This window comes from Periplaneta americana, chromosome 13, assembly GCF_040183065.1.
Source record: "Periplaneta americana isolate PAMFEO1 chromosome 13, P.americana_PAMFEO1_priV1, whole genome shotgun sequence".
Taxonomy (NCBI): Eukaryota; Metazoa; Arthropoda; class Insecta; order Blattodea; family Blattidae; genus Periplaneta; species Periplaneta americana.
The window spans coordinates 115,702,541-115,725,274 of NC_091129.1; the positions used below are offsets into that span (position 1 = coordinate 115,702,541).

The 22,734-nt window shown below is 36.8% G+C and overlaps 1 protein-coding gene across 1 annotated transcript; it reads right to left on the reverse strand.

Moving 5' to 3' along the window:
• Nucleotides 1-3,900: 3,900 nt before the first annotated feature.
• Nucleotides 3,901-21,952, reverse strand: LOC138711599 (facilitated trehalose transporter Tret1-like). The gene is made up of 6 exons (XM_069842743.1): nucleotides 21,729-21,952; nucleotides 17,161-17,233; nucleotides 13,564-13,699; nucleotides 10,304-10,512; nucleotides 6,089-6,361; nucleotides 3,901-4,989 (listed from the first exon to the last, which is right to left on the reverse strand). The coding sequence occupies exons 2-6, from the start codon at nucleotides 17,212-17,214 to the stop codon at nucleotides 4,111-4,113; spliced, it is 1,551 nt and encodes a 516-aa protein (XP_069698844.1). The 5' UTR covers nucleotides 17,215-17,233; nucleotides 21,729-21,952; the 3' UTR covers nucleotides 3,901-4,110.
• Between the last annotated feature and the right edge of the window lie 782 nt (nucleotides 21,953-22,734).

The following is a 22,734-nucleotide window of genomic DNA, read 5'->3' on the forward strand; positions in this document are numbered from 1 at the left end:
AACACATTCATTCAACTAACATCTAAATAAACCACTCTCCTATGCCTTTATAATCATACACCAAACAATATTAACTAAAAGAAACACACACAAAACAAGATAAGATCAATAAATCTTTTGAAGATAACAGGGGAAAAACAACGAAAGTCATAATTCTCTTAAGGGCGCTGTTATTATTAATTCAGTATATTACAGAAAGAAATTATGTGTTTTTCTTATCAGAACTGGCAAAGGAGAATTATCGCTACGGATAATGTCATCCTTTCCTAATTCTTAATTCCAAACAACAATAAATTTTGCAGTAATATACTGAATTAGATGATTACATCATTCTTAATACTTAGGGTGTACTATAAGCAGTAATATGAGTTGCTGCCAGGAAGTCAAAAGGAGAACAGCAATGGCAAAGGAAGCTTGTAATGGAAAAAGGAGCATCTTCTGTGGACCCCTGGATAAAGAACTAAGGAAGAGACTAGTGAAGTGCTTTGTGTTTTGTGGAATTGTATGGGGCAGAAACATGGACATTACGACGAATTGAGTCCACACCTGAGGAGTAACGGTAAGCGCGTCTGGCCGGGGAACCAGGTGGCCCGGGTTCGAATCCCGGTCGGGGCAAGTTACCTGGTTGAATTTTTTCTGTGGTTTTCCCTCAACCCAATGCGAGGAAATGCTGGGTAACTTTCGGTGCTGGACCCCGGACTCATTTCACCGACATTATCATCTTCATCTCATTCAGACGCTAAATAATCTGAGATGTTGATACAGCATCGTAAAATAACCTAATAAAAAACGACGAATTGAAGCGGCTAGAAGCATTTTAAATGTGGATGTGGGAAAGAATGGAGCGTGTGAAATTGACAGAGAGAATGAGAAACGAAGCTGTTTTGGAAAAAGAGGATGAAGGAAGAATGATGCTGAAGCTGATCGGAAAGAGTAAAAGGAATTGGTTCAGAAGAAACTGCCTTCTAAAGGATGCACTGAAAGGAATGGTAAACGGGAGAACAGTTCAGGGCACAAGAAGATATCAGATGATAGACGACATTAAGATATGTGGATCATATGCGGAGACTAAGAGGAAGAAGAAAATAGGAAAGACTGAAAGAAGATGGGTTTGCAGTGAAAGACCTGCCCTTGGGCAGAACACTATGAATGAATGAATCATTCTTAAGTGAGTTGTGGCTTTGAATGTTTTACTTTCGTACTTTTCGTTTGGTCTCCATTTTCCGTTCCCATTTCATCTTCAATATCAATGTGTGTTTGTCTATTATTTAACTCGCTTGCATTAACTGTGCTCCGTATTTTTTTGGACTGTTATACCTTTTTCCCCTACTTATCCTTGCTGTTTACATGCTTCGTAGACTGACAATACCGCACTTTCTCTGGTTGTTATACAGTGTGATTGAGAAGTCTCTCCGCAGTGCTTGTGTAACCGAGAATCCACTAGACAGAGAATTCAAGTGTATTTGGTAGAGAATTCAAGTGGCAGCACTGGCCGCTGAGCATATGACGAACTGGAGGTATGAGGTTGTCAAACCGGAATGACTGGGGGAATGCCAACTTTCGACAGGGTTGTATTGTAGTGTTACTAGAACTAATAGAGTTGCGGAGGGACTTTTCGATCGCACTGTACAAACAAAAGAAGTCACAGTGCTGTTGTAACTACTTACCGTTCTAGTACAAGTTGAAACAATTTGAGCCTTTATTTAGCAAATTTAAATGCGATGCTACAATTCGTAAAATTATTAAATGTTACCGGAGCAGTGTAACCCATATTTTTTAAGGTGTGGGTTTTATTTATTTGTCAAGATGTTGGTAGTACTGCTACATCTTCGGAAATTGAGGAAATATCCTTTTCTGTTGTGCAAAATCCTTTGGGCAAAATACATATTAATTTGTAAAGAATTCTCCACATATCCCTCTGCCATTCCTGAAGATTACTACACAGTACATTACTGCTTAATATAAAATAAACCAATTTCCCTCTCCACTTTTCCTGTTCAACCACTTAACAAGAACCGCATACATATTTTCATATCTACTTATTATAATTTTCCTGTCTTAATTTAGCGTAACCGATCCTCCACGCTTCTTCAATCTCTTCACGCACTAAATCCTCAACTAATTATTCTGCCGTAATCATTAAATTACTATAGAACTTCTAATTAAACTCATATATTGATCAAATTAATATAAATTTACTTACCAGAAACAACAATGACTTTACACTGACACAAAATACCCTACATACTGCCTTGGTAACTTTCAAACTTTCTTATACGACAAAGTTTTACTTACGAAAAGGAATTTATGTAATATTCAAAATTGAAAAAAAAAATTATTTATTTATTTAATATGATGTACCGAAGTACATATGATACTTCCGATCAGGAATTCTGCGTTATCTTATGATGAAGGATGGATGGAGTGAAGAAAAATTCTCTCCGGCAGCGGGACTGGAACCCGGGTTTTCAGCGCTACGTGCTGATGCTCCATCCACTAAGCCATACCGGATTCCAGTTGCGATACCGGATTGAATCCTCTCCGTTTAAGTTGCACCTCTCAGTTTCCCTTTGGTGGCCAACCCCTATGCACTGTGTCACAGATGTGTGACAGTGGCACAATGTCCAACACACTATGTGCAGAGGTGCACTCATTACGAGTGACTAAGTGGCCGTGATCCGTTGGAATGAGCGCTGTCTTAAATCACTAAGTGATTATTTTCGCATATCATAGCCTATTATTGTGGTGTACCGAAGTATAAATATATTTCCGTGCAGGAATTCTGCTTTATCATATTATGATGAAGCATAGGTATAATTATGGACACCTTCCATTGTTCTGATACAATTTCCTTTTCCCAAATAGCAAGTACCGGTAGCTTAAAAAAACCTATTTCAAATCAAAACATGTTACATGCCTAAGTTTCTTTGAAACAGTTGAATAAACAATGTTGACTCACAAAAACAATGACCTTTCATGTTTTCTACCTCGCACTCTCTGGTCATTAATTAGATTTTACCATCACTGTTTTCACACTTAACTAATTCAGATAATACATAATTTTATTTGGTTTCACTATTCCACAACGTGTCATTCAATGACACAGAAAATTAAAGTTTTTTAAACTTAATAAATTTGTCGTTGATAAGCCCCATGCTTGGATTATTCAGTCACATATTGTCGGTATAGACGGCTTCTAACGGTACTCGTAGTGGAGTTACAGAGAAGAAAGTATAGAAAGAGAAAGCGCAACTTAGATCAGGTACAGATCTACTGTTAGGAGATCGTTCAATTTGAGCTTTCACGCTCGAAAATGTACGCGATGCGAAACAAATGCCATAGAAAATATTCCTCCACAAACTTGTTGAAATAAATGGCAGTGTACTTTGAGGGAAGGGTAATATGCGACATTTAATTTCATTTCAAAATTTTTAATAACATCTCTTCAGACAGGGATTGCGCAAAGTGTTTAATGTGATAAAATAAGTTACGGTAATACATTCTGTTGTGTCTGTCTTGGTTGTTGCATTACTGGTTTTGAAAATCCCTGAGGGAATTACGAACCACTCTGTATTATTTACTTGGATATTTAACGACGCTGTATCAAATACGAGGTTATTTAGCGTCGATGGAATTGGTGACAGTGAAATTATATTTGGCGAAATGAAGCCGAGGTTTCGCCAGAGATTACCTGACATTTGTCTTATGACTGGGGAAAACCTCGGAAAAACCCAACCAGGTAATCAGCCCAAGCCAGAATCGAACCCGCGCCCGAGCTCAACTCCGGATTGTCAGGCAGGTGCCTTAGCCGACATAGCTACGCCGGTGGCTACCACTCTTTATGTATTGTTTTCTGGGGCGCAAGGGTTATTAATAAGATATATTAACATTTTTATTTTTTAATTTTATATGCACATAGTGATACAGGTAAGACTTGGAAACCTTAATAAAGCATTCAAAAAGAAATTAATCAGACATAACTACATTTCATATCATTGCCATTCCATAGAAAATATTATTATTAAGCCCCAATTGGCTTGAGTGAGTTCATCCATAGTAGTTCTAAGAATTATTGAAAATAAATTGTTCCATCTTTCAGAATTTCAAATTTCAACATTCACTTTCTGATAACTCTCTTTCTCTCAGCTTCAAACAAACAGTGTTGTTTCTCTCTAACATATCTGTAGTATTGTGTGGACTTATCAACTTCTGTTGAAGTGACTCTCGGTTTCTGAATACCTTCGGTCTCATTTGCCATAGGATGTTATGTCCTTGGAAGTATTCTTCTATTTGAATAAGTGTATGATTATGTGTCTCCGGTACGAAAAGAAACACGAAGAGAGCAAATAACAGGCAGAAGGAACCAAATAACCAGAAAATTCCGTGAATTCCAATTGTCTTACACATCAAGGGATAACTCTTTAGTATACTTCCCAAGACTACTTCATTGATAGCATATATAACTCCACAAGCCAGGCCACGTATTTTGGACGGTAGCAACTCACCAATGAGAGCAGTTGGCATTGTAAATATTCCAATAGAACTCACAGCAATGTACACGAATATTAATGACAGTAACAGCCAACTCTGTGCACGTTCTGACATAAGTTTGCTTGTTGCGTTCATTGCAATCGCACTTCCTAGGGACAGCAAGCACACACTACTGACAATGGCAGTACTTAGTATGATAGTACGTCTTTTAACTCCAATGGAAACCCAGGCCATTACAATGAGTACAGCAATACGAAGAAAGCCAGCGATGTTGGTGACCGCGTACTCATCCAGAAGATCTTGACTACCATGCCGGGCTCGGGAAATGATGTCAACAGAGTAGAATACGAACATATGCGCACCACAAAAAACTTGTAGCATGATTAGTATGAAGGAGATGACGAATGATTTTATGACGTGAGGTCGAAGAAACATCTTGAACAGGACATCACCATCTTTCTGGCAACGAGTTATCATGGTTTCCAGTTCTTGTCGTGCCTGAAAAAGATTTAAAAATATATAGACTAAAACTGAACAAATTAGTATTTGTAAGACATAATTCTTAACACAGAATAATTTTATTCTTCTCGGGTTTTCAGCCATATGAGTTGTATTGTTGCTTCCAAGCTTTCGATGACTAGCTCTGGAATCTTCTTCAGGGATTGAAGTGCTGTGGAATCATGTCTAGCCTGTGTATAAGCGGACAGTTAGCCTTTCCGCTGCTGGCGGTCAAGACTAGGTACTAGTGAGACCAACTGACCTACCGACTTAGACATAGTCCCTCGGCACTTCAATCCCTGAAGAAGATAGCACAACTAGTCGTTGAAAGACTAGAAGCAACACTTAGCTGTGAACCCAAGAAGAATTATTCCATATCCAACTCCGGAAAGTCCAAAATCCTACAAATTCTTAAGACGTTTGCAGCATGAATGTTCCCATTTGTACCTTAAACAACGCAGTGAGTCTTGTTTTTCGTCGCCTTGATTTGAGAGAATCTCACCATAATATTTTTACCATCTCTTCACCATGTCCCTTTCCCATTTTGACATATTTTGCTGCCTTACTTTAGACCTTTTCTATTGATTGATTTGGTTTTGTCTGTACGGATCCCAACCTACTGCTCCATATTCCATAATTGGGTGAACAAGGATTTTGTACGCTAATTCTTTTGATCTTCGGTTAGATTTCTTCAGAATGCGCATAGAGGAATGTAGTGCTTTCCAGGCTTTCGTTGTGCTATTAGTGACTTGTTCCTCCCTACCCAGTTTGTTACTTAAATATATACCTAGGTATTTATAAGTGTTCACTTATGGCACCGATGTACCATTCAGCCGATATCTGAACCAAATTTCTTTATGCGATCTACAGAAGGATATGACTTACTTTTACTGACATTGATTTTCATTTTATTTTCTGTTTTCCAGGTTTCAATAACGTTAAGGTCGTTTTGTAAGGCGGCGATATATGAACCTTTTTCATCAGAATTATGTCAGAAATCACATCCTAGTGTATTCCACAATCTTCACGAATCAACCTGTGCATAATGTAAGATACTTAATTTACAAGAAGATGGCATGAAAATTATTAAATATTTTACCTGATCCTTTTTGTGCTTTCCCCATGCTTTTTCCAGCACGCATCTCGCCATGTGTGTATTTCCGTTTCTGACAAGCCATATGGGACTCTCTGGCACCACCCAAGTAGAGAGAAACCCGGCGATGGGGAAGATTGTGGCTACAACTGTAGTAATCCGCCACTCCAGGACTGTGCCTATCCCAGTTATGATTAAGATTCCCATCACGTAGGATATAAACATGTGCAGGGACAGGATTCCACGCAGGCGTGCATCTGAGTGTTCATCCATAAGTATCTGTTACAATAAATGTGATTCAGGTGCAGGATAATATCTTCCTGAAAATATTACACTCTACTACATTATGCAAACAAACTTGCTGAATTATGAGTAAAAGATTTTGGCTGTTGACAAAGACTGATATATCACCTAGATTTAGCTTGTAAAAATTTACAAATTAATACGCGATTTTGAGGTATTTATACAGGGTGAAAGTAATATAGCTGTATAGATTTTAATAGCTTATTTCTTAGATAGAGTAGATCTTAACTCTGTTTTACTCGATAAGTACTATCCGTATGATTCTGACGTCACTCTTATCATGAGTGAAATTTATAAGGGATGTAATTTTTCAATAAAGTGGACGATTTTCTTGCAAATTGAATAAAAATATTAGCACGTATGGTTATTTCCTGCCATTAGAGAGTCTAACAATCCTACTGTACTGGCAAAGGGATGGAACTCTGCTGTTCAGACCGAATGCATGTGTTATGATACGTGAGCCGGACGTCATACAGTTGCCAAACTACGCAGACCAGCTTAATTTTGTAATTAACAATGCACTTAATTACAAAACACGTGAATGTTTTTTTTATTTATTTTAATAATACTGTAGTGTTTCTTTCAATTTTCACAGTTATATCACATCCATCCTGCACAGGGTGAAAAGAAAAATCACCGTTTGATTTTTACTGGTAATATGTCTGCAAATCTCTTGTTCAACAAACCAATGTTTATGTGATACTCTGGAAACAATTTTGCAGACCTTGTCTTTGAATATACCCAATTTCTTGCGAAATAGTATCTTTCAGTAGGGTTGTTAGGTGTACTACGGAAACACATTCTTGAACATCCAACCCACTAGCAAACACTATATATCCCTATAAGATTCTGATCCGTCCTAAGGAAATGACGTTACAATGGTATGATTAACTCATTGCTGTTGCTAAAGAAGTAACGTCAGATGTTGAATGTTACGTAAGGTTTTATCAATTTGACCCTCGAGGATAAGTTACGTCCATTGAAAGGGGTTTACGAAGCAGTTTTACAAAATGAATCTATGTCCAATCCCTCATCTCCACGTCCCTATTTTGAATTGTCTATGGAACTAGGTCATGAAGAAACAAACTGTAGGAAACAGTAGTAGTTACTCCGACGATATAGAGGGCTTCAATGACGCAACAGAATAGTTACAGAGCGTTAATTTGAATATTAGAGCAAGTGTTACAAATACGAAGAACCATTTCGTTTTTTTCCGTTTTTGAACCTACATGTTTCGAATACTGAACGCAAAGTATCGTCCTGTTTATTGCTGAATGTCCCTCTGAATGGTACACCAGACTTAGAAGTTCGTAAGATGTTATAAAATGCTTGAAAAAAAATAACTTCCTCAAAATCTAACATATTTCTTCATAAAAATGGAGGCACAAATATGAAGTAGACCTACTATTAACAAGTTACAAGATAAACAAAATTGCAAAGTCAAAATGACCTCTACAAAGAAAATTACAGAACAAGGTTTCAGCATCTTCATCAGAAGGTATTTTCCCAAACTGAATACTGAATAGTGATGAATCGTCTCACGAGTTGTCTCGAACTTGTTGTATGGTTTCTTGCGTTGTCTTTTCATTTCACTGTTTTCTAAGTTCATTGGAGGGTGAGTTTTTCCCTTCTGCTACAGGTGCCGACACTAGTATCGAAACAGAAAACCAGGGTATAAAAATGAAATACTAATAATACAGGTACTAGTATTTCATATTTATGACACACTGATGTTGTAAGCCATAACATCAAAATATATCATAATTTAAAAACGAAATCAATTAAACATATACAGTAGCGTGCAAATTAATCCGAACAACGTAATTACTTATGCAAAAACACTCAAACGGGATACAAAAGGATCTAAGACATACCTCAGTAATGTATGTGGCCTCCCTTGTTCCTAATAACAGCTCAGAGACGATTTGGCATGGATTCCACTAATTTCCCACAAATATTCTTCATTTCTTCATCGCGAAACCATACACCAATGAGGGCAGATATCACCTTCTCCTTTGTAGAACAATCCATTTTTTGCATTCTTCTTTTGCAAATTGACCATAAGTTCTCAATGGTGTTGATGTCGGGTGAGTTGCCTGGCCAGGGGAGTACCTTAATATTCTTCTTGTTGAAGAACTCTGTAGTTTTTCGAGACGTATGGCATGGTGCCAGGTCTTGTTGGAACACACCTCTGCCATCCGGAAATGATTTTTGCAGCAGGGGCACGATTCTGGTTTACAATAAGTGAATATATTTGTCAGAATTCATCATTCCCTTGATAGGTACTAATGCTCCAGGCCCTTCATGCGTAAAACAACCCCAAAACATTATTTTACGGGGGTATTTGGGTGCTTGTTGGAGATGAGCTGCTGTTACTTTTTCGGATGCTTTCCGTGCGTAAGAAACACGGTGGCCGTGGACCTCGAAATGAGACTCATCGGAAAAAAGTACATTCTTCCAGTCGTTCACTGTCCAGTGTTGATGTAATTTTGCCCACATTAAGCGTTTTTTGCACATAAAAACAGGGGTTAGCAGTTGCTTCTTAATAGGCTTACGAGCCCTTCGTCCAGCTTCCAAAAGCCTACGCCGCACTGTTGTGACGTGAATATTCGCCCCAGTGGTAGCCATTAACTCGCGGGTTAAGTCGACAGCAGTTAGTGTAGGATTTAATTTACTTTTGCTGACAATTAAACGATCATCTGCAGGTGAAGTCTTCCTTTTCCGGCCACAGTTTCCTTTTTTCTGAGGTGTGATGGATCCAGTCTCCCTGTATCGTTTTATGATCGAATTAACAGTAGCCAAACCGATGTGACATTCTGCAGCAATTTGCCTCTGTGTCATAGAAGAATGCTCTGCTAATGTTATAATTTTAGACCGTTTTCGTGGAGTTGTATCCATTTGTGAAGACGACAGAATGTACACAGAATTGCAGTATTAAGTCTTCAACACAACTGAAATGCTTATAAGTACAAAACGACAGGCAAAATGTCACATATTATATAAAAAAATAATGACAAACCTTCAACAATGGAATTACACGTATTACAGATGTCAATTATAGCGGTATGAGCAGCTGTGAGGCCAACAATGACAGAAAATGTAAAAATATTTCGTGTTCGGATTAATTTGCACGTTCTAACATTGTAGATTAACAATGTAGATTCAAGAGGACTTACCGCCAAAATTTTCACTTCCCTCGAAAACGCAATAATGGTAAACGTTCCAACAATTCAGCGTCTAATTGCAAACTAGTTAGGTTATGTTAGGTAACGCTGGCTAGATGCGGGTTAGGGACGATTTTTTGCACATCGGTCATACAAAGGCCTGTTGTGCACCCAGACTTTATGGGATGAATGAGGATGAGGTATGCCAGCCCAGAGGACGCATGTCACCCCTCACCCGCTCAGAGAATGTGGGTCCCCCTCCGCCCTCCGCCGTAAGTTGATACCGCTAAGATGACCAAGTAGCATAGGGTCCATTCCAACGGCCCTTTCAAAATGTCGAAGCGCCTTTGGAAGTGCTATTAAAGAATGAATGAAAATTCCAACTCGGCATTTATCGAAGTAACTGTGAAAAAGCACGGAGAAACCATAGCCCCATGCGAAACACATGAGCCATCTCATTCCAGTCACGTTTTTTTTTTTATAATTTATCATTATTATATTTTGTATTCTCTGTGTTTTCTATCGGAGAAGGAAAACACCGCGTACCAAAGTTGTTGCTATAATAACAAAACAGATCGTTAGTAGGCATACTTGTTTCGAGGTTAATTCTTAATTACTTCGTCTCTGACTCGCCTTACATTATTCATCTTGACGGATTTGCCATGGTAGAGTATTATTGTCTTTCAAAATAATCTAGTAAATATTAGGCTTTTTTACTGACCAATGGTCTGTTTTCCAATTGGGCTATACTTACCAATGCGGCGTCTACAGTCATTCCCCTGGCTATGCCCAATATGAACCTTGCTGCTATGACCATCTGGTGCGACTGAGCTGTAGCCAACAGTATCCAGCCCAAGATGTAGGGTAGTTGTGAAATACGTAACATCATTCTGCGACCTAATCGGTCTGTTAAGCTTCCTCCGATGATATTTCCCAATGGTATACCCATGCTATAAACACTAGCTGTAACAAAAATGTATGTAATTCAATTATTATCCCTAATATTCACATGCTGCTTAAAATAGAAGACTTTTTAAGTGAGAAAAAAAATTGTTAATATGGTTTTCAGAAAACTGAATTTCGTTTACAAAAGAGTAAAGTTCCGTTTGTACATAAATCTAGTTAACATATATTTCATACCGGATGTTTAACTTGCTCTCAGTCTCTGATTTTCCTTGTAACTGTCAAATTTATAGAAGCAATTTAGTGACCTCTCAAATGGACATAGCCTACCGGACATACTTTGGTGTATGAGAAGCATGGTTAGGGAAGGACAAGATTCACGACGCTGTTGTGTAGGCTGTGTGTAGCGCCTGCTCTAAGTTAAGGTCGACTGTTTGTTTGCTGTCCTCTGCAATTGGTGCATTGCATCTAACTGATATCTTCAACAGTCATCGTGCATTTGTGTTACCAGTAATGCAGTAGGTACAATACAACATAAACCGGTAAACAAAGGACCAGCGCGTGTCTACTGCCCGGACGAACTAGAAAACTGCTTCGAAAAGAAGTGTAAAAGACAATTTATTGAGCAGTTTGAGGTTCGGAAACCACTGGTGAAGTCCCCCATTCAATGTCTGATAAAGAAACTGGAAACCATGGGAACATTGATGTATATCCACGAAGGAGGACGTCTGAAACTGCTAGAAGCAACGTCACAGGAAGTGAAGAACTGCTCGCATACTCAGAGAAATCATCGCTCAAACTGTCTAGGAGTTGGGGGAGGGGTTTCTTCTAGCTGGAAGACGCAAAGCTGCATGTAGCTTATTACTGCTTTGCAAGAATTGAAACCTCTCCACAAACAGAAGAGACTCAGTGTCATTGTTCCCAGAATTTAGTCAATGCACATTCAAGAATACTAGATTAAATGTGGTTCTCTGACGAAACTTTGTTCCATCTTGAAGGATGCACATCAATTCCCAGATTACCTAGATTTGGTCTTGTAAGAATTCTCACACCACGCACGAGACATCTCTTCATGATGAAGAAATTGGAGGTGGTGTGCTCTGTCGCTAAGCCGCATTGCCCCCAGCTTCATTCAGTAAATATTCAATCAACATGGAAAACTTTCAAGAGTTTGTGAATCTGTTGGACTGCGAATAACTACTGTCTATTTCCAGCAGTACTCAAATATCAGATTGGCTTAAATTGTTTCCTTCTTTGAAGATCGTGTCGTTTCTACGGTCGCCTGATCTTACCCCAAAGGATTTGTTCCTGAATGGGGTAATAAGGGACGTAGTGTTATGAAATTTAAAGAAAACATCATGTGAGAAATTTATATTGTGTCTCCCGATGTGATTGAATAGCCTCCGTAATATGGAGAAGCGTGAGTAGGCATGTCTTGATGCTGATATCGATCACTATCAACATTTTCCATGCTTCTCATACACCAGGACCTTTTCGTATCAAATTTCAGTCAGTTACTTTCATTACTTACAAATTTATAGGAACAAATCTAGAGCTAAGATCTAGTGGAGCAGCACCGTATTGTTGTTTAGAAATTAGCATCTCTCTATGTCATTATATTTTAACAACATGGCCTAAAGAGTCACTATGGGTCTCTTTTGGCGTGCCTTAAATTCCTGTACAATAATTGGCTTTCTCTTTCTGTTTCTTGGAAAAGTAGCATCCTGTATGATAGAGAATCAGTAACGCTTCTGGAGAGTTTCATTATCGTTTCTGTCTCTCTCAGCCTATAGTATTCTGTCTCTTACACAATGTTTTGGATACTGCAATAGTATTACTAACACCCTGCTCCTGAACGACTGTGCTTTCAGACAATTTTCATAAGAAAGACATTGATAGTAAGGAAAAATGAGGAAACAAACGGCTATTACCACGTTCCTTAACGAACGAAAATGAACTTAAATATGCATTTTCATTGAATTCAATCACCATGACCTGTAACGGTTCTCTTGTAAGTCTAAATATTTTACGTTCATAACATTCATAATATTCTGACCTAAATCCTAAAAATTGGTACTGATTTGATTGAAATTTCGTCTCACATGTTCGCCATCGCTCTTTGTTAAGTAATAGTATTCATTATTTCATTACGTATAGGCTAGAAGGCATGTAAATGTAAGGAAACGTACTTTGAGGGTGTTAAAAAATTAATTCAATGTTTAGTCTGAAATAACAGGTAACTTTACCGTTTTAAACGTTTCTGAAATGTCCATATAGAACTGCACATCTCTTGGTATATCTTTAGCTGTCGGTGATGTGACAGGATGTTACAGACGTGGACAAATTATTAGCAAAATTGAAGATTTTTATTATATATTTTTACAAAATATGATTCTTTAATTTAGACTACAGTTGACATTTTTGTGTATTTCCAAATTATTAGCAAAATTGAAGATTTGTATTGTATATTTTTCAAAATTTAACTCCTCAATTTGGACTACATTTGATATTTTTGCATATTTACAAATTATTAGCAAAACTGAAGGTTTTTATTGTATATTTTTAGAAAATTCGATTCTTCAATTTGGACCACAGTTGACATTTTGGATATTTCCAAATTATTAGCAAAACTGAAGATTTTTGTTTTATATTTTTACAAAATTTGACTCTTCAATGCAGTTGACATTTTTGCTAATTTACAAATTATTAGCAAAATTGAAGATTTTTATTATATATTTTTACAAAACCTGACTCTTCAATTTAAACTACAGTTGACATTTTTGCATATTTCTGTCTTCTGTAATGAAGGAAATATGCAAAATTTTCAACTGCACTCTAAATTGAAAAGTCAAATTTTGTAAATAGAATTATCATGAAAAATCGTCAATTTTGTTAATAATTTGTCCACGTCTGTATAATTAAAGCAAGAACAAATGCTCGTATACGGCAAACTACAAACATTGATTCCAAATCTTGTCTGATACGATTGATGTGTTGGAGCTAAGTGTAGAAATCAGTATAACGCATGGGCTGTATGCACCATCCACTTCCACTCTGACTGCCATTGCCAATCAAGATATACCCCGAGATGTGTTGTTTTTGACGTCTTACCTATCCAAGAGCCGATATCGTCGTCGATGGGTATGGTGCTATCATTCTGGTGCAGTCTGGGTATTAGCACCGCTGAGTGGCCCGTACACAGACCGCAGTTAATTCCACCCAATGCACACACACATGCGACGATCAACTAGAAAGCACAGAGTCTTTAGCATAGATAGAATATAATTACAATAAACATTTGTCTGAATGTCAACTAAATTCGTTTGCAGTCACCGATTCGGTTGCAGAGTCTGGGCGTTGAGTGCCTCTACATTAGCAGTTTGTATATGATGTTATTTATGAAAAAACGTTTAATGTAATATGCAAATCTAGCCTTCAGGTGAAGCAGATTTCAATAATTTCACGGGAAAAATTGTTCCGGGGCCGGATATCAATCCCGGGACCTTTGCCTGAGCGAGCCATCGCTCTACCGACTGAGCTACCCAGGAACTTCACCCGACACCATCTCAATTCACTATAGTTTTGATTTATAATTTAAAGTATGTATTATATTTCTTATTTTATTGGGTTATTTTATGAAGCTGTATCAACATATAGGTTATTAAAGTATGTAATGTGTGACGCCAAGGCCGACCACATAACTGCTGGCTTCACGTCCACATACCTCAGCAGAGGTGGATGATCATCCAATTAGTACCTATGAGGTTAACGTTTGGTCATCATGATTATTCCACCAGCCGTTATAGATGGATTTCCAAATCGCATTTCGCTACCACTCGTAGAGTTCACCAAATTCATAACGAAGTTGTGTGAGCGCAGGTCCCATACACTGGCCGAGGTTTCACGAAAAAATTCCTTCCCATGAGGACTCGAACTAGCGCGCATTCTTTGACCGAGTCTAGCTGTGATGCCTTAAGTTATGACGCTGCAGGGTGGGTCAGGTTTTTAATTAAGGATCTGAAGCATAAGGAGTATAGGTCTTTCAGTAAATACGTGCACTATGAGTTCCATTTTTTTTAACCCCTCAGTGCTTTGCTTATTAGAATGGTACATTGTGATACATTTTTAACAGGCCCTGAAGGGGTTCGAATAAAAAGTCATCTGTGATTAAAAAACATAATTAATTTCCAGTGTCTCCTTAATGGACAAACTTACAAGAAATACATACCCATAGTATTAATTCCCCATTGTACTTAAACAACTTCTGTTAAAACAGTTTTTATTTGGCGCCTGTGAGGACGAATTACGAGTATTTTGAGTGAGCAAAATAAATGGGACATTCTATTGTATGTTTCAAAAACTTCAACTTATTCCGTATTCGTAAGATTTTTTAAATTTATGTTGTGTTTTGTAATATACATATTAGGCCTACATTTTTTATATTTAGTTTGAACTCTTACGTAATCTGCAAAATAGTCTGGAACACAAGGAGAATAGTGCAACGTCTCATTAGAAAATATTTTTCTAATATCTTAATTTTAAAATATCCTCAAAACCTGAATGAACTATTTCATAAGAGCAAAACTCAATATGTAAGCGCAAAACAGAATAGATATAATAGATCTTGCGTGCAATTTTTCTTTTCCACTTAAATTCAATCTCATTTTTCTCAACATTTGGTTTATGTCACATATTCCTTTTGCTCTAGACACCTCACATATGATTTCAAGTACTGAAATAATAATTTGTTCATTGCTTTCTGATTTAAGATCGTAATAACAGTGGGGAAATAAAAAACGCGCAATAATTGGAGCTTAGATGTCGCTCGAAATAAGGGGACAATGTACTTGAGGAATTCGTTCCAAAGTAATTTTCATACAGAAACTATAGTACTGGTTTCTTTAGATTGAAGAGAACTGATGATACAGGGAAAATAACTGGTTGAAATTAATTTTGTTTTAGTTATTATTATTATTATTAATATTATTATTATTATTATTATTATTATTATTATTATTATTATTATTATTATTAGTCTCAAGAATGTAGCCTACTTCTTCATTGAACTGGTTTGAGGTAGTTCTCATACGACAGCATCTGGAACATGTTCGAAATTTCGTGACTCCCGAGCCAGCCTCTTAAAATACTTTGAATTCTTGTAACGTACAATATTTTGTGCGAAATCGTGCGTATTTGCTTGTTTTCCGCACAGAACCAATACGCGGTAAGTGTAAAATACCACATTCAATATTCCCAACCTAACACACATAACAATTTCCCTCTTCTTACCGCTGGTTGCTGGTTGTGTGGAAGAGAAGGCCTTACGGCCTTAACTCTGCCAGCTAAAATAAATCATTATTATTATTATTATTATTATAAGCGCGACATTCCTTTTACTGCCTTAGGCTTTTAACATATTATTTTTAGAGGCGTTTAACGTAGTAATAATTATAAATTGGAAACTTACCACTGCAATTTCACCTAAATTGTAATGTTAATTATTGTTTTTAAATATTTGCAAAATTAAGTAAAGTCTACTACTCCACGAAACTTATTGCATTCCTGATACAAGTAACATTAAGGAAGCCGTGAAAAAATCAACAAGATTGCAGATGCCGATGTTATTACTGCAATATGTTATATAAATAATATTGTTAAAATATTAAAATGAAAAATAAATCATTACATAACCTTACCGTTTGTTTTAAGTTCGCATTTATAGACTAGGGGGGGGGGAAGAAAGACGTATATCACGGCCTGCTGGAGTATAGTAAAAACAGAAAACATTTTATAGCAACAATGTTGAAGAAAGATATTATGGTTTTCCGAAGTTGCCGTCATTACACAGAAACCAACATGGAGATTTCATTGCAACTAAATAGAAATTCGTCTTTCAGGTATGTAATAAACGATCTTCGCACAAAATAATGTACGATACACGAGCGGTATGTTTGTTTTCATGTTCTCGGAAATTAGAAAAGCTCAATTACGTTTCACTTTTTCAATCTTTTCCTCGAACATGAAAACGTCAACATACCGCTCTTGTAACGCATATTACTATTATTTCATATTATGTCGAATTTCATTATATGTTATAAGTGAATATTAACATGTACGTGTTGAACAACCGGTAGGGAAGGACACGCCTGAAAATGTGCTCAGAATTAACTGGCCCGTATGTATTGTTGAAGATGTGAACGAACTACACTCATTACGAGGCTTTCCATGCAGGAACAGTTAATAGACGGAAAATCATGGAGACATATTTGGGTGGATATTTTGAGGTTCGAAAAGAAGTTTCAGTTAAATGTAATGAAGCGATGGGAGAATGATCTATGGCGGTACAAATTCAGTAGAAGTTTTACAAGGACAACGGACACAGATATCCGCGACTTCCACAATCGATAGGAGTAATATTCCATTGATTTGTGTAATGGAAACGTGAACTGCACTATAAATATAAACATGGTGTAGATGTAGGCTTACGAGTAAATATTATTTACCAATTTCTGTATTTTTCTATGGTGCTGAGGCCAATTGTAAAATATTGTATTATGAAATGTTGCAAATTCAATATTAACTTTATGTTTCATTTAATTCATTATGTAGTATTTATGCTTTGAATGAGGTTCTGGCTGATATGTGCATCTATTATCAGACATTCAATATCCTTTGACAATATGAAGTGACTTTGTCTTAAGGACCTACCTGTGGAATTAAGAGCCGACGGGGCACGGTCTTGGATTTTTCCTTTTCAGCCATTGGTTCAGTTGCTGTTTCACTGGAAAGACATACATTTTCTTACTTAGTGAATTGCAAAATATCAGTTCTCCCCATGTAGATTGAATGATTGTAAACGGAATTATATACAAGATAAAAACTTTTATCTAACATTTTTATAAATAGTAAAGTCTCTGAGACAAATAACGCCATGTATATCTTTAACGCCACATTATTAATTCGTGTTAACGACACCAGATTTTGGTAGTGCACTACTGTAGCCTGCATTCGCTTGCCATGTAGTGATGAAATGAGTTGCTAGCTGTCCGCTGACATTTACGAGTGAACATGATATTCCACCATTTTGCTGTTGTGTATTGATAGTGAAAGGCTGTTCTTATATCAATGTAAAGGCAATATTTTATTTTGTGTGTTGAAAAAATAATAACCAAAGCCCGGGACTTCAGCAGGTAAACAATGCTTACAGGTTAAGTATGAAAGGAGGTTTATTGAACCCTGACGCTCTTTACACACAGTGAGCATACGATACGTACACGGGTGTTCCAGTACAGACTACGACAAAAATAAGTTCTCGCCCAAACTTTAGCGTAATAATAAAATGATTACGTTACGTTCGACAAAGTGAACTGCAAAATAGTACAGAAATACAGTATAATATTAATTGCAAAAACAAGTCTTACACATTCATATGTAAGGAATTACAGTAGTTATTCCTCATACTATTTTGTTTACAAACACGAATCATATGATTTGTTGCAATGAACCACAACATAAATTCTTAAATTATCAAATGAAAAGCTTCTTCTATTTTCTGACAAACAATTTTTTAACTGAGAAAAGGTTCTTTCAACATCGCATGATGTGGTGATGGCAAACTTAAACCATGCACCACTCACTATCACAATCACTGTCAATACTATTTAAAGCTTTGTGTATTCGATTTGTTGTTTTATTTCGAATTTCACAAAGTTTGGAAAATCTAAAGTTTTTTCTTGAGAATGTTTGTAAACTTTTGTTGCACCAACACACTTTTTCATCTTCATTTTGAGGGATTATCTACTACAAACAATCAAAGTAACATGACATTAAATATTCTTTACGTAGAGTTGTTTCAGACGGGGCAATTCTGCCCGTATACTTCTCTATAAAATTCTTGAAGTGGGGGTTTTCCAATTTGTTAAAAGGAATGTTGGAGCTCACCATCATTTCACACAAATCCCGGAAAAAAATCATTGTGTCTATCAGAATTTGAAACAGAAGGCGCGCTTGCTTCCTTCTCGTTACGAATGAATAATTGTAAATGAGCTTCATGTCTCTGAGTTTTGATATGCTGTTCTATGTATTTGGGGCTCTCGCCCTTTATTACAGTGTGGCAAGCTTTACATGTGATATTAATGCTATCTGTACAAAAGCACTTACTTTCGTATACTTCCACAAGTTTCTTTAATTTATCCTCTTTTTTTCAGTGAAACTTCCGGCATAGTAATTGAGGACGTAGATTTGTACTCGCCTGTACTCTTGGAATGCTAGCTATCAACTATCAGACAACCGATCACTAGTATGAAGTCGAATGGGCAGTCTTTCGGGACTAGGCGAAGGAAGTTTCTTTACAAACACAACCAGCAATATATACTTTGTGTATCATTAACCTGTTTTTAAACTGCTGAATTCCCTAGGCTTGATAATAACTATATTAAACTATATATTTTCATGATCCTTAAACATTCTACTATGCCATCTATAACATTTGAAAATGTTAGAGAAACAGGCGTGTAATGTTACTAAGTACGCAGTAGGGCTTTAACGCCACGTGGCGTTAAAGGTCTACAGATAAAATCTTAGGTTATGTTAGTACGGTACTCATTTGTTTAACGATAGTCGCCTCAGTTCTTAATGGTATTTTCATTGCTGTTATATTTATATTGTGTGAGGTATTTACATAATTATTGTGGAAACATCAGTGAAAACACTAAGCTTTCAATTTACAAATGTCCAGAATGTGCATAGTGATGATACTGGTTCAATAACTTATCAAACTCTTAAGTTTATGTTTTACTTTTGGAAGAACATTCATATTTAACTAACGTTAAAGTTATTGTGTTTATAACTTTCTACTTGTCTCGTCTCTTTTTTTTAAAGAAGAAGTTACCGGAAAACATATTTTCCTAATCCATCTGGTGTTTCAGCTTCAGATCAAGAATATTTCATTAGTAATTTTGTACCTTTTATTAACAGAAACTCAAATTTAGTTGCTTAGTACAATTTGTGTTGCTTAGAAAAAATAATCATTAATAATTATAAGTATATAGGTTACTAGAAAATGGGTGGCGTTAATTGGACAAGCTGTTCCTAATAACGCCAGTGTTCAAAGTTTTCCTATTTTAGTTGTAATTCTTCTCCAGTAAATAATATCACCATTTTCATTGTACTATTTTCTAAAGATAAAATCAAAGTTTCTTTGTCATAATTTTTGTGTTTGTACATAACTTATTTTCAGAGCAACAGTGACTTAAGTGTTAAGGTGGCGTTAATTGGTACGTGTACCTTATACTTCTTACAGTGGCTATTTTGTACAAAATTGTGCAAAGTTACTTACATAATATATTTGCGCAAACCATAAAATTTACGAGGTGATGTTGTGACAAACTCTAGCCTAAGATGGAAAAAGTTCCTGTTTCCCCACAGCAAATTTTTATTTCTTCAACTACCGTTTAACTCAATACAATTAGCGTAATGATCATGAAGCAATTCTAAGCCTTTAAAAATTGATAATTTTGGTCTGCAATTCACTCTTCCACAGTAGGCCTATTTATTTTTCTTCAAATGAAAAAAACTGCTCTCTTTTGAATTAATATTTATTTTCGGAAATAGTGTTAGAGAGCTAAATTTGACGAATATAGAAGATGGTCAATCACTTCCAAGACGACTTAATTTTCTGCAACACATTAAGGGCAAGAACTGCACACATTTGGAAATGTTACGACAAAATTTCTCCACAATATTTTCCCGTCACTGTTTCACCTTCTAAGTAGTCCGTCATAATTATTCTTTGTCACAAAAAACTGATGCAGGACCTTTCCTGCCGATTTTTGAATGCGATGAGTGTTTGGTCGTGGAACACCAGAGTGTGTGCAGTGTGGATTCTTATGATTGTTATTTTCTTTTGCATAGCACATAATGAATTAATAGTTGAAATATAATGGCATTTCGGGACAGAGGGCATTACGACCTAACGCTACGATCTTTCAAGGTCTATTGCGCTAACACTGAAATTAGGCACTTTCCCAAACCCATACCCACTGACGTTTTGCGCATCCGTGTTAGCAGACAATCTCACTCGTTCCTGCGTCGCCAGTCGATGCTAGGGGAGTGGTATAGGATGATGAAGGAATGGAGAAATGTTGACCGAATTGGTAGATGCCTAGTCTAACAAGGTGAAACGGTGAACCCCGAGATAAGCCACAACTTCGACCAGCACAAGTATCAGTATGGATTTTTCTTTAAAAATGCCAGAACTCAAACCCTGGCCTCCTGTGTGACGGGATGTGAAGATCTGAGCATTCGCTCACTGGAGGGGTTGGATTAATGGTTAATCCATAGTTAAAATGCGATCCGATATTTAGAAGTATACTCTTCAAAACGGTGGCTGGCAAATCGAATTGAACATTGTTATTCTGAGTTGTTTGTAATCAGCGTTCAGGCGTTTGCAGATCCATTTAGCAGATAAATTTCTCATGCCTAAATCAATCATCATGTGCGTTACGAAAGACACATAACAGAAAAGTTTTCAAACTCTGTGATATATAATTGGTTCTACAGAATTATCTGTTATGGTAACCACTGGTTATTATTAATGGAGAAAAATTCGCTCCGTCTCCGGAGAACGAACCCGAGATCTCCAGTTCGATATGGTACTGTGGATATATCCTCGGCCTGGCTCGGTGGTTAGCGCGCCCAGTGGGTAGAACTGGGCGTCCCGTGTTCGATCCCCGGGGTCGGAGCTAATTTTTCTGCATTAATAATCTCTGATATATATTTTGAGTCCAATTTATCGATCGTGCAAAGTATGTCATAGGCTACAAGCCCTGATCACATATGTATCAAATTGGCCGTTGTTACCATGTTATGCAATGGAAACATAAAATAGGAACAATCACCACTCCTCCGTCGTACAGACATTTTTGGTAACGACCGCTAGATGAAAGTACAGTTGCTTCACGCAATTCCATAACGAATATAAAGTGCCTTATTTTGCAGTCGCTAGATGAGAGCAAAGTGAAATTGATAAAAGTGGTTGCCTTGAAATCCCATTAGGCTTATAAATTTTGTAAAATGTGTTCAGGGCTACAAGTCAGCTTTTCTTTCAAATGGTCGCAGAAACAGCCCTCCGACACAACGCAGATCTTTTACTGATGGCAAAATACAGTCGAATCAACCTAAGGTAGACGCACATTAGTTAAAGGAAATGAACTATAAATATTAGTGAAATTCGCAAGAGCAATACATTATCAACAACTTATTTCTGTAATACAGACCTGTTACAAGTAGTCCAGTCTTTTCAATTTTAAATTCCTATGCGAAGTCTTACGTTAACCTGCTACGCCCTTCGCTCCTTACTCTGGTTAGGCCTAAATATCTATTCCTCTTGAAACATACACTAGGAGCTCAAACAGAATCCTCACTTTAGTAATATTAGTAAAAATAACCTAATAAGCAAACTTTTCAAACAACACATTCATTCAACTAACATCTAAATAAACCACTGTCCTATACCTTTGTAAACATACACCAACCAATGTTAACTAACAAAAAATAAAGTACAAAACAAGATAAGATTAATAAATGTTTTGAACAGCACAGGGAAAAAGCAACCAAAGTCATAATTCTCTTAAGGGCGATGCCATAATTTACTTCAGTATATTGCAGACCAGTTTAGATGTTTTTCGTATCACAACAGGTAAAGGAGAAATATCGCTATTGATAATGTCATCCTTTCCTAATTTTTCATTCGAAACAGCAATGAATTTTGCAGTAATATATTGAATTAGATGATATCATCCTTAATACTTAGGGTGTAGTAACATGAGGTGCTGCCAGGAAGTTAAGAGGCGAAGGCAATGGCAAAGGAATCTTTTAATAGAAAAAGAAGCATCTTTTGCGGACCTCTGGCTAAAGAACTAAGGAAGAGACTAGTGAAGTGTTTTGTGTGGATTGTGAAATTGTATGGGGCAGAATCATGGACATTACGACGAATTAAGCGGCTAGAAACATTTCAAATTGTCCAATGTCTTGCTCATTAAAATACAGAGACACCGCCACTACACCTCTGCTCCGTTACCGCACACTCGGTTGCTCACAGTCAGGGCAAGCGAGCGAGCTAGGGAGATACACAGTGCAAATCAGTTGACCACTGCATTGGACCCTTGCTCACATTTAAGTGATATGGGTATAAGTGACGAATAAAGCCGAAAATATAACATACAACAGGAAAGTATGCGGAATTAAATTGTGTGATCATAGTATAGCCTATACTGGGTGTTC

What these genes read in the sequence shown, in the direction of transcription:
- LOC138711599 (XM_069842743.1), bottom strand. Translation starts at nt 17,214, where the DNA reads ATGGCTGAAAAGGAAAAATCCAAGACCGTGCCCCGTCGGCTCTTAATT. An exon ending in GTCGGCTCTTAATTCCACAG is followed by an intron (nt 13,700 to 17,160) that starts GTAGGTCCTTAA and finishes TGTGCTTTCTAG; the next exon opens with TTGATCGTCGCATGTGTGTG. An exon ending in GAAAGCACAAAAAGGATCAG is followed by an intron (nt 4,990 to 6,088) that starts GTAAAATATTTA and finishes AATCTTTTTCAG; the next exon opens with GCACGACAAGAACTGGAAAC.